Source organism: Mixophyes fleayi, chromosome 5 (assembly GCF_038048845.1).
Source record: "Mixophyes fleayi isolate aMixFle1 chromosome 5, aMixFle1.hap1, whole genome shotgun sequence".
NCBI classification, from domain to species: Eukaryota; Metazoa; Chordata; class Amphibia; order Anura; family Limnodynastidae; genus Mixophyes; species Mixophyes fleayi.
Genome location: NC_134406.1, coordinates 27,815,034 through 27,828,221, shown reverse-complemented (window position 1 = coordinate 27,828,221; position 13,188 = coordinate 27,815,034). Strand labels below are relative to the sequence as shown.

Below are 13,188 nucleotides of genomic sequence, written 5' to 3'. Positions count from 1 at the left end.
ACCGCTGCAGGATTCCTCGGATGAATCCCGTATTGAGGAGGACTCAGTCTGGCTGGTGACTTGGGCTGCAGGACTGAATCTGATGGAGATTGTGGAGGAAGTTGACGAGGAGGGTGTTGCTGGTGTGTATCCAACTGGACCACGGGATTTAGGTGTCCCTGTACCAATGAGGGTCCTAGCCCCAGTTCCTGAACTAACCACTGAACTATGAAGGTTATTCAGGTGACGTATAAGGGAGGATGTTCCTAGGTGGGCAAGATCCTTACCCCTGCTTATTTGAGCTTTACATAAGCTACATATTGCCATACATTGGTTGTCTGGATTTGGATAAAAATAACTCCAGACCGAAGAGGTGCATTTTTTGGTCTTCTGACCAGGCATGACGATGGGCTTTTTCATCCCATGGACATCAGCTGTTTCCCCCCCTGGTGCCTCATTTACAATAACCACATCACCATCCTCATCATCAAGTTCCTCCACAGCGCCAGCTACATCATCAATAGCCTCCTCCCGAGCCACCTCTTCCCGTACAGTGATGGGAAGGTCAGGCTTGACAACCACCAACACCCTTGGACTCGCCTTGGGGATTTGTGATAATTTCTCTTTAGAAGGCAGAGTTGTTTGCTGTTTTGTTGCTGACAGCATAACTCTCTTCAATTTTTTGTAGGGGGGGGGAGGAGGAGGAGGGCTAAGATCCGTGGGTGAAGCTGAACCACTAGTCATGAACACGGGCCAGGGCCTAAGCCGTTCCTTGCCACTCCGTGTCGTAAATGGCATATTGGCAACTTTACGTTTCTCCTCAGATGATTTTAAGTTTCTCTTTTTGCTACTTTTTCTTAACTTGGGCTTTTTGGATTTTACATGCCCGGTACTACGAGATTGGGCATCGGGCTTGGAAGACGACGTTGATGGCATTTCATCGTCTATGTCATGACTAGTGGCAGCAGCTTCAGCATTAGGAGGAAGTGGGTCTTGATCTTTCCCTACTTTATCCTCCAAATTTTTGGTCTCCATTATATGTAGCACAAGATACTGCAGAATGTGTGAACTTGGTAATATTGCAGTACCAATGGACTTATAATGCTGGATTGGTTTTGCAAATTTGGTTATAATTATTATATATATTTTTTTTTTTTAAATTTTTTATTTTTTTTTACTTTTTTTTTATTTTTTACAAACTTGGGAATAATGGGGAAATAACTATGCCCTTAGAAGCACAGAGCACAGGACACAGCACCACTGGACTGAACAGGACACGGCACAGGACCCAGCAGCACTACGGAACTCAGCAGGACAGAGCACAGGACACAGCACCACTGGACTGATACTGCAGAATGTGTAAACTTTGTAATATTGCAGTACCACTGGACTTTTACTGCTGAATGTGTGAACTTGGTAATATTGCAGTACCAATGGGCTTATACTGCAGGATTGGTTGTGAAAATTTTGTGGTAATTAAAAAATATTAAAGTAGTTTTTGGTATTTTATAAAAAAAACTTTTTTTTATTTTTTTAAACACAGGGGAATATTGGGGAAATAACTATGCCCTTAGAAGCACAGAGCACAGGACACAGCACCACTGGACTGAACAGGACACAGCACAGGACCCAGCAGCACCACTGACCTCAGAAGGACAGAGCACAGCACACAGCACCACTGGACTGATACTGCAGAACACAGCACAGCACAGCACAGCACAGCACAGCACAGCACAGCACAGCACAGCACTAAACAGCACAGCACAGCACAGCACTAAACAGCACAGAACTAAACAGCACAGAACTAAACAGCACAGAGGACCACCTAACACACCCTCCCTCTACCCTGATCAATGCCCGAGTGAAGATGGCGGCGACTAGCGGGGAATTTATAGGATCCGAGTATCGCGAGATCCGACAACGGGATTATGAGTCAGAGCCTCAGTTTCACTTTTGAATTTGGCGCCAATACCCGGATCTGTCTCGGATCCGACTCGGATCCGCAACGTTCGGGTGGGCTCGGATTTCAGAAATCCGAGCGCGCTCATCCCTAGTATTACAACCTCAGAACAAATGGCTGCACGTAACATCCCTGGGGTTTCAGCTAAGAGGAGAACAGTTAGTAAAATACTTTAAATTAGGCTGTATTACAGTTTTAAGAGATTAATATATAAACATGTTCTTGGCATAAGGCACACCATTCAGGAGAGGTGCCATTAATTGCCTTTTTTTTTCCATAATACCTTCTCTAAGCCTTCACGAATTTAGCTTGATTTGTTATATTTGATCAAAATTTTTAGAAATTCTGGTGAATTTTCAAATTTTTATATCAATTCAACAAACTGGTTTGAGAAACAATTCATGGCCAGCTTGAGCAAAATACCCACTCCTGGGAGAATGGGGTTTTGGGATAAACCCATTTATTTTTGTTTACTACATAGCACAATGGGTCTGATTCATTAAGGAAAGTTAAGCAAAAAATTGAATACGTTTTTTTTACTCAAGATTTCTGGACAAAACCATGTTGCAATGCAAGGGGTGCAAATTAGTTTATTATTTTGCACATAAGGAAAATACTGGCTGTTTTTTCATGTAGCACACAAATAATTGATAGCTTATTTGTACACTGGAATTTAAAGTTGATCTAGGACATGCCCTCAGGGCCGGATTAAGGGAATGAAGGCCCCCGTGCTAAGGGTACTGTAAGGGCCTCCTATTCCTGAACCGTCCTGGCTGCAGGAGTTCTTCCACTCCCTGTAGTGCTTCCGCGGCGCACAGTAATCTCCTTACTGAGGAGATCTCGTCAGAGTGAGACTATGACTCATAGGAGTGAGACTATGACTCATAGTCTCCCTGTCACGAGATCTCCTCAGTAAGGAGACCACTCTGCGCTGCGGAAGCACTATAGTGACAGCCTAACATCTGCTGTTAGCTGCCTGCCATTCTCCGTGACCCGCCCCCGGCCCAATGAATAATGCCGCCAGCCAGGCTACAGCTGAGCAACTCTAAAGAACTAAAACAAAAAAACAAAAAAAACAAGCACTTTCAAGGGCCCTCCAGATGCCCGAGGCCGGTGGGCTCTAGGACAGTTAGACCTCGGGTTAATCCAGCCCTGCGTGTCCTACCCCAACTATAAATCTGCCATCACATTTTAAATTTACCTCCCCCTCCAATGCAACATGGTTTTGCCTTAGTTACTTAGGCCCAATATCACTTGGACCTGGTGATAGGTCTGGTTTGAGTTCACCATGAGGTCTGGTCAATTTCCTGTATTGCTTATCAGGGTCACATATCTGCCATATTGTTTTCTCCTTTTTCATTCCACACTGTGACTGCCCCGAGTAGCCCATTGTCTGTGGGGTTCCATGTAGAAACAATCTTGCAGAAATTTTGAAAACTGAGTGGAAACAGTGATGTCACCAACGTACAATCCGGGGTTTTACCCCCCCCCCCCACCATGCTTGCCCTCCCTGACGTAGATTGCTGACTTGCAGAGTGGGCAATTAGGGGAATAACTGCTCTGTCATTCAACACAGTTCATTATTATAAAATAAATGCATTTATTTTATTTATAGTTAAGAGACGGCCCTTCCTCAGAATCTCCTCTTATTGGAAAATACTGCGGCCCAGAGGTGCCTCCGCCTGCTTATTCTACACAGAGAAGGCTATATGTCAAGTTTGTTACTGATGCCTCCGCCACTAATCGCGGCTTTACAGCTACATATAGATCTTTGATTGAAGGTGAGACTTTTTAATTTTTGTATTTTTTTTATTTTTATTTTTTTTTTATTATATTTTCTTCTAAGTGTTGATTTTATTTTCTTCATTGGTGGTACGTCAGTGATGTTTTAGCTCATATTTCCATATATTTTACTGCAGTTAAAGCATACCTACTAATAGTCCTGAAGGAGGCAGCTCTGCTTCAATTTAAATTAACCTTAAAAGGACAGGAACTAACGGAATGTGGAAATTACTTTAATAAATTGCAGATGTTTTTGGGTGGGATTTAGGTAGATCAGGAGAAATTTTTGGGCAGATAGGGGTGGGATATATTTTGTGCCAGTTTTGCGCTTTTACATTTTGGGAGGTATGGCTGAAATACCAGACTAAAAGTAGCTGGATCAGACACCCTACAGATACATAACATATGGTGCATACCACAACTGGTTTCCTGCTTGTTCTTGTGATAAATGTACACAGGTCTTCTAGTACATGGCAAGTAGATATTAACATGCATTATCATTTAAGTATGCATTGTATCTCAGTGATTTCCACCAGTGTTTGGTTATGGAGTAGTATTTAAAAAAAATCCAATGACTTAAAATGTAATTGTCACCCACATACCGTGAAGGCAGCCATTTTGTGGACTATACCAATATTCGATTCACTAGGATTAAGTGACCTCACTGAGGCCTGACGCACTAGTGTCACTAGTGAATTGATGGGCTACATTCTCGCTAATATTGACTCCGCCCACAAAATGACTGCATACCGTATGCATAGGCCATACTCCCCAAAAAGTCCTGACTTGGTACGGCGTATGTGGAAATAGGTCTGGTAGCTCTCAAAATGAGCAGGGTCTGGATGGATCTAGATGTGGCCTAATGATTTCAATTAGGAATGTTTGATAAATGGCTGTATCCATGAAGATGACAGGTATCCTTTAAGATTTCAGATTTTAAAACATGATTAAGGATGTTCCCTGTCTCTTTTTCTAGGCTGTGGAGGAACGTTTACTAGCCCTGAGGGCACCATTACAAGCCCAGGATACCCCGCCGTGTATCCTCATGGCATTCGCTGTGTGTGGTTTATCTCGGTGCAGCCTGGCAATCTAATGCGTTTGACATTCACGGCATTTAATCTTGAGCAAGCCCATGCGTGTCGATATGATTATTTGGAAATATATGATAATGCGACGGATACAACAGGAAACAAGACTGCAAGGTAATCTTATGTGTTTCTTTCCTACATGTCAAGCACACCTGCTTAGTCTTAAGCCACTTAAAGCTCATTTACTTGGCAATATTGAGTCACTTATGTCTAATAAAAGCCTGTACCCTGGTAATACATAGCCACATGGGGGGGATGCCTGCTATTTACTTAAGTAATAACTGAATATTGCAAGTAAGAGGCAGAGAATCAGTGGCTCTCCAGCTTCTATGAAACAAGATGTCTCTGGTTGATAGGACCAGGTGGTTCTTGTGACTGGAAGGACCTGGTGGTTCTCGTGGCTGGAAGGGTCCTTGTGGCTAGTAGGCCATGGTGGTTCTTGTGGCTTTCAGGACCTGGTTGTCCTTGTGGCTAATAGGCCATGGTGATTCTTGTGGCTTTCAGGACCTGGTGGTTCTTGTGGCTGGAAGGACCTGGTGGTTCTTGTGGCTGGAAGGACCTGGTGGTCCTTGTGGCTGGAATGACCTGGTGGTTCTTGTGGCTTTCAGGACCTGGTGGTCCTTGTGGCTGGAAGGATCTGGTGGTTCTGATGGCTGGAAGGACCTGGTGGTTCTTGTGGCTAGAAGGACCTGGTGGTTCTTGTAGCTGGAAGGTTCTGGTGGTCCTTGTGGCTGGAAGGACCTGGTGGTCCTTGTGGCTTTTACGACATGGTGGTTCTTGTGGATTTCAGGACATGGAGGAACTTGTTGTTTTACAACAACTGGAGCATAACAGGTTTCTTACTTCTACTGTAAGTTATGGCAAAACTTAAATAGTTTACCAAATGTCGTCTGAGTAATATATTGATTAATACTAGTATTACATTGGATTGTTGTTTTTGATGGGGGGTTCTCCATTTCGAGAGTTTTTATGTTAAATAGTACACATGCAGTGTACAGTATTTGCAATGAATGTATTATACATCTAACATTGTAACATATCTTACAGATACTGTGGAAGGTCCATCCCTCCATCAATAACCAGCACCGATAACAAGATGGTTGTATTGTTCGCTACTGATTCATCTATAGCTGTTGAGGGCTTTGCTGCTACCTATATATCAATCAATGCATCTACTGGTAAGTTCCGACATGACTTTCCATTTAGTGGGGTGTAATCATAAAAGCATTTAGAGTGGTAGTAGCCCAGTTAAAAAATGTACAATGGGTGTTCAATTTCCCATTGTAAGAGAATAAACCTGACACATCAGGTTTATTCTCTTATTTTGAGGTGATATTATTCTTTTTAACAGAGCTGCAGTGTAACATGAAGGTCAACACCAAACTCAAACTTGACAAGCTGTTTGGCCTGGGTTCCTCTCTCAGGACTCCCACCCTTAGCGATAAGCAGCGTCCTCCTTAACAACCCTCGAAATGCATTGGTGCCTGGGTCCTCTACCCATGGTATTTGGAAGGTTCAGCATGAAGAGCTCTACCTTATTGGCCAGACTATCAAAGTCATCAAATCAGGAAAAGGCTGAGAACCTGTGCACCTTCCTAATATAATGGAAGGAGGGTCCCAGTGGGTTATTTTCCAGGAAATTCAGGATGTATCTGAACTAATGGTGGGGGTTTCAGGGGAAGGACCCTCGGCAGACTGTTAGCAAAGGGTATGGTCCTGATTGTATTCCTTATTATAAAGCAGACATTACATTTATCAAAATTGCTATCAAAATTGACCCTGTCCTGTCCTATAAACCAGTTTTCAGTAACGTTCCCCCACAGTATTTAACGTTATACTTCCCTGAGATGTGTTTTTTACTCATCCATTGTCCAAGCTGGTCAGATCAACTCCAGTCTTACCACCTCATATACAAATGTGTCATCTTTCCTCTATACCAATGTGTAGATCATCAGCTTTTAATTCTGGCTCTTGCTTCATTTTAGTAATAATCTGAAATGCTCTTTATATTTTCAACTAACCTTCTGTGACTGAATGAGAATCTTGATGCTGATCCAAATGAATCCAGACATGTGGGCTCTCAAGTATTTGGCTAACGAGACTTGTAACCCTTTAGTGGCCAGAGGGAGCTGGCCTCACTTTCCTGAAGCCTCTCCTAGGCCGCTGGTGACACAAGGTTTGGAACAAAGAGAAAGCAGTTTAGTTATAAACATGTCCGGGAAATGTTTAAGCTGTTATGGTTGTTTTATTTTGGCAACTACAGTGCAGCCCTTACAAAGCACCATTGTGTTCGTTTTACGTCTCGTTTTTATGTGGATCATGGGCCTCTGCTCTGAGTGTTTACCAGTCTCAGCCACTGGCTCCCAGGAATGAGGGCTCCTGTTGCCTGCGGTCCTACAGTTATGCACTGGATGTGGATTCTGTTACTTTTTGAAACCCTCCCAGACCCAAATTTAAAAAAAATCAAGGATATGTTCTGCATTTAAGTAAAACTCTGGAAAAGGTGTTAAAATAGAAAAAATATATCATATATGTTTAATTTTAGTTTGCTATTAAATAAGTGACTCCTATGGTACAATCGTACATGTGCTCAGGGTCGGTGTTGGACTCTCCAGTGCCCCCCTGCCTTTCACCCTATACCCCTGTGCTTGTTCTGATACCCATTAAGAGTCGGGAAGCGGAACATGGAGGCACACGGACGGCACTGAGAACAAGTATGTTTTAGGCACAGGCCGGTTGGTGGGGCACCCCAGTAAACGCAGCGCCAGGCTTACCTCGTTGCATATGCTGTAACCAGGGGAGTACATCTCACTGGTGCAGGGGTTATGATAGATATCGGGCTCGGAGTTGAGGGTAAAGGAGGGGTCAATGGCGGTGGCGGGAACCATTTTACATCTATGAATGCAATTGCATGAAATTCAAGTTGAGACACAAATGACACGACTGCCTACCGCTTGAGAGGTGGATTAGCATAGGTCATGTAAGAACGTGGTGATATAGATGTGGAAGGTTCAAGTCCTTTGTTTCTCATAAGTACGCCTGCGTTCAGCCTTATCACCTGCACCAGCTGCAGGGCAGGTGTATGTGCCAACTGACACGTCATTGTCTTTGTATTAAAAACTACACATATGTATAACACCAGCTAGCACAGAACATATGTATGCAAGGATGATAGTTTTTAAAAACGCATTGTATGTACACTACACATTAAAAGCATCTTGAAAATATTTATTTTTTTAAAATACATATTTTTATTAATGATTATACTGTTAAGAGTTGCTCATTTAATATATATATATATATATATATATATGTTCTAATTAAGAACCTTTTAGTGAATAGAGACATGTGTGTATCCTGCAGTCTATTGTGTGCATCTACATAGAGCAAGTAACGATTATTAGAGCATTATGGGCATCACAGTGGTTAGCATTTCTGCCTTACAGCACTGGGGTCATGAGTTCGATTCCCGACCATGGGCTTATCTGTGTGGAGATTGTATGTTCTCACCGTGTTTGCGTGGGTTTCCTCCGGGTGCTCCGGTTTCCTCCCACACTCCAAAAACATACTAGTAGGTTAATTGGCTGCTATCAGCATTGACCATAGTCTCTCCTACTCTGTCTGTCTGTCTGTCTGTGTGTGAGTGTGTGTCTATATTAGGGAATTTAGACTGTAAGCTCCAGTGGGGCAGGGACTGATGTGAATGAGTTCTTAGTGGTGCTATATAAATAAATGATGATGATGATGATGATGATGATACTTACACCCAGATTCAAATCTAAACGTTTCAATACAGTTGGAACTACGTGCAAGTTCCCTGCTCTTTATTCTTGCGTTCAAGTTGTGTCCAAACCTGAATGAGCCCCACAATGATCAAAAGAACGCCAGAGGGCCCAATACAACGACATCACCGTAAGTCATTAGCAGTTTAGAAGGCACTTATAGTATACATGTCTCCTACACACAGTGGAGCTGCCGTTTTGTAGGCTGAACTAAAATTGAGGTGAATGCAGCCTGAGGCACGAGGCACTAGGCCATAGAGTATTAATCGGCTGCATTCTTATAAAAACAGGTTCAGGCACAAATTGCCTATCTCCACTATGTAGGTACTTAGCCGCTTTTTCAGAGAATAAATAACAGATTATAATCATACTGATGCTCATTAGAAAGGAGTGACCACCAATAGACTCAATTCCGCAATTGGTAATACAGTATAGAATGAGACACCAAACGGAATCCTCCAATAAAATAAACTTTATATTGCATAATGGCCATTAATCACCAACGACATGCAATTAATTCTAACATAGCATCTTAACATACATATAAGAATATGGTGCAAAACATAAAATTGATGCATTCACAGACAACTTAATGATAAGTTGGTACATAAAGTTGTGTTTACATTAAGTATACAGTCCATGTGTGTACTAAGAGCTGACAGCTGGCTGGAGGCAGGGATATGATGTCAGTTCATCAAGTGATTTCCAACACTTTGCTGAAGTCATGCACACACCTCAGGGGCCAGGACATCATCTTCACAGGGGGATAACACTGCTGTCTTTATATTGTATTGTAAGTATAGGCGTACTCTACAAATTAGAAGCAAAGTAAACAGCAGTGACAGTCACAGCTCCTCTCCTGCAGGGTATCCATGATAGGATGATGATGTCTTCTCACGCAGTGTTCGGCCAGTCTTAAATCAATGTGTTGGTCCGACTAAGGGAACCTTTCACATAACTGCTATGAAATTATCATGTGGTGGGTGCTAAGATATTGTGAGAGAAAGAAAACCTTATCTATATCTTAGGGGTCTACTTATCAAACAGAGGAAATGCCCTAAATTCATATGAAGCCCCCCTCCCCTGCCAGTGATAGATTTCACCGGTGATGAGTGTCTGTCCGGTGAAACTTCTGTCTGGAGAAAGTAAGAGAACCCCTGAAGGAAAAATGATTTAATATAATGTAATAATAATATAATAAAGCATTTTCCATATTTTTTTTTTAAATAAAGTTATTTTTTAAACATTTTTTTAAAAAAACTTTATTACTGACATTATCTGACAGTGGAATGCCAGTTCCAGGTCTACAGTTCCAGCGCATCGCGCTTGCGCAGAGTGACACTACACTGACCTGGGGAGTGGTAAGACTCCTCTTATCGCTGCCAGTCAGTATAGCATCGCTCAGCAACCCATGATAGCATTTTCTTGTTAAATTGGGCACTTAAAGATTTTCTATTGCAACAATACTTACTTACCCCAAGTTTGTAATCCTAGACCTAAAATCATCCCTGAGCCTGTGGTATGGAGACCCGCTAACATGATTTATACACAGAGTCCAGTACAGTTTCAAAGCAGTCCTGGAATTGTACAATTCTGCATTAGATAATGTTGTGTGGAAGTAAAAATTTATTCATGTAAACAGACAAGTGTTCAGGGGCCTATTTAACTGCGTAAGACAAATGGTTCTCAGAGTTTTGTTTCAACATAGAAAACTTGCTCCTAAAGAACAGACTATTTTCTAACAAGCTGTTATAGCTGAACGTGAACAAGGACTCTTGATTCCTGGTGAATTGCCCATGCTAGTTTGACTTGGCTTTGCAGTCCCCCCTCTACAAGAGCAGTCTTTCCTTGTTAACTGTATAACATTTACTTACTCCAATGTGAGATCATTGGATCAACTCAATGGAAAAAAAAAAGCGCCAAATTTGTAGACCAGCAATGGATTGAATTTTACCGCACATGTTACAGGTATGATCACTGGTCAGCAAAATTATTCCTGGGTAATTTTTCATAGGCTACAAAAGGGGGCTTGCATTGTAATAGATTTCTTTGTTGTTAGAGTATTTCTGTTGGCGTGGGAAATAAAGTATTGCTTGTGTACTGGAAGCCATATTTTGTTGAAGTGTCCCAAGTCACAATCCTTGCCTGTTTAGCAGGGGGGCAACAGAGGACTTAAATATTATAGTACTCAGGAGGTGCCTGTAAACAGAAGTTATTTTATATTTTCCATAGGATGCCTGAAGTTTCTAAAGTTGTAGTAGAGATTTAAAAAGATTAAATAATTGCATGGAATACCACACCATCCGATGCTGGTACATAGCCCAAAGCTTCAGGGTCACCACCATCTTAGTAAATATTCCAAGCTAGGTTTACACAATTTAAAATGACCACTAATCTCTAAACTTAATTTAGGAAGTGTACTGGTACTCCCTGACCTATCTCAAAATACAATCACAACTTAATTTAATCAATACTGTTAACCAACCAAACAATTATCTACCTTAAATATAGCATTATAAAAAAAATCAAACCTACCTCACATATGAATTAATTAAGAACACAAAGACTGAACATTATTAAATGGAGTTTAATATGACAAAAAAAGACAAGAACTATAAATGTAAAATACATTGTTCAGTGGTATCCTGACATGCCACTGCAGGTCTGTTAAAACATAAACTATTGCCTCCATTATGGAGAGCTGAAGCTCCTCCCACATCTTTAGAACTTTGTTGCAGTAGAATCTGATGCAGGTGAAAGAGGAAGGGACTATAGTGGCCCTGCCCCTGTGTGTGTATCCACCAATCCTCAATGTTATTTGTACAGTGATTCTGCAAGTGATAAGTCACTGACTACTTGTTTAGTTAGAGAAGTACCTCCTTATTAACATGGCAGCTTTCTTCATAGAAGTGAAAGAGCACATGGTGGACATATTTTGTTAAGTACAGGAGAAACCCTACAGCTATTCAGGTATATTTTTCAGATCCGTAATATGCAACCTTTCATATATATTATTAGGTCAAACAAAAAGCTTGATATCATTGCAATGTTTATCACCATTATCATCATAGTTTATTTGTAAGGTACCACGGAATCCTCAGCGCAGTACAATCAACAAAATATGAACAGAAAAAAATGACAAAAGGAAAGAGAAACAATAGGATAAGTAAACATCAAAACAAGATGAGACAATAGAAATATTAACCATGTTAGAAGACACAACTAAACCAAAGGAAAACCAGCATCAGAGGGTCTCTGAAACAGGGGGACTTACCTGGCCAAAGAGGTCTTCCTAGGATAGGATGTGAGTGTTAAAAGAAAATGTGACAATTGTTACAATCAAATAGTATTTCAAGTTAAAATCTGTAATGCATATGATATAGTTCGGTATATTGGCCATATATGTGTCTGCAGAAGGGGAAGTTATCACAAAGCTTTTTCGTGTCACCCCCATTATTTATTGAAAGGTTATTGTGGCTTTGGAATTTCAGGTTGGATACTTAAAAAAAATATTTTTCTTCATCTGCATGTTCTTGATGAAACTGTCATATCGTAATATCAATAAGGTAATACAAACTAAGTTCAACAATAAATATTTGCATTTTCATAGTGCTCAAACCCACAAGAATTTAAAAACCTATTTTTTCTCCCGAGTGAGCTCAGTTACATAGGTCTTAGCTATATTTGTATTCGCCTATTTCAGTAAAAATATATTCCTCCAGAGTTTTGTTTTTGCATATAATGAAATATATATTACAATAATCCAGTTATTAGAAGTGTGAAATACCAAAGGGCGCTGAAGAAGGAATTCAGTGAGTCCTGCAACCATGTGATTGTTTTTCATGCATTCTGATTGGTACACTTAATACTTTCTTGCTCATATGGTTTTAAACTAGTGCTCCTTTATGTAATATTACATTAAACCACAGTAATAAACACATTAAGCATATTTGAATTTTGAAGAGTCTCTTGAACTTCCAGAAGAGCAGGCCTCCCTCCCTCCCCAGCTACTTCACTATTGAAGTCATCATAGCCAATCTTTCCGCTACGTGATGCCGTAAGTTGATCTCCTGGACAGGAAGCTTAATGGGCCTGAGTCATTAATGAGAGCAAAGCATTAAAAAGGAGTAACTTTGCACCTGGGCAAAGCCAAGTTGCATTGAAGGGGGAGGTAAATTTAAAATATGGGGAAAAATTTATAGTTGATGTAGGGCATGGAATAGATCAACTTTAAATTTCAGTGGAAACATAAAGCTATCAAGCATTTGTGGGCTACATGAAAAAAAGGCCAGTATTTAACTTATGTTCAAAGCAATAAACTGATATGCATCTCTTGTATTGTAACATGGTTTTGTCCAGAAGCAAATTTACTCCTTTTTTTGCCTTACTTTCCTTAAAGACTCAGGCCCTATATGTTTGCAATTATGGCATAAATGTGCTGAAAGTGAATGTTAACTACTAAGTTTTAGAAGCAAAAAGTGTTTGGGTCAGGAACAAGGTTTGTACCCTCTCCTACAAGGTTAAATTGTTACACAAGTGTTTTATTTTCTTCCTCTGCATCAACACAGTTAGAGTTTATGCAAGGTTGAACAGAATG

General features: G+C 40.8%; 1 protein-coding gene across 1 annotated transcript in view; it reads left to right on the top strand.

The window, feature by feature from the left end:
* Positions 1–13,188, top strand: part of CUBN (cubilin) — a 184,331-nt gene that overhangs the window by 38,911 nt on the left and 132,232 nt on the right. Inside the window, exons 20-22 of the mRNA XM_075211910.1 lie at positions 3,555–3,720; positions 4,698–4,923; positions 5,857–5,987. Coding sequence (XP_075068011.1) covers positions 3,555–3,720; positions 4,698–4,923; positions 5,857–5,987 — 523 coding nt within the window. The remainder of the gene's footprint in view (positions 1–3,554; positions 3,721–4,697; positions 4,924–5,856; positions 5,988–13,188) is intronic.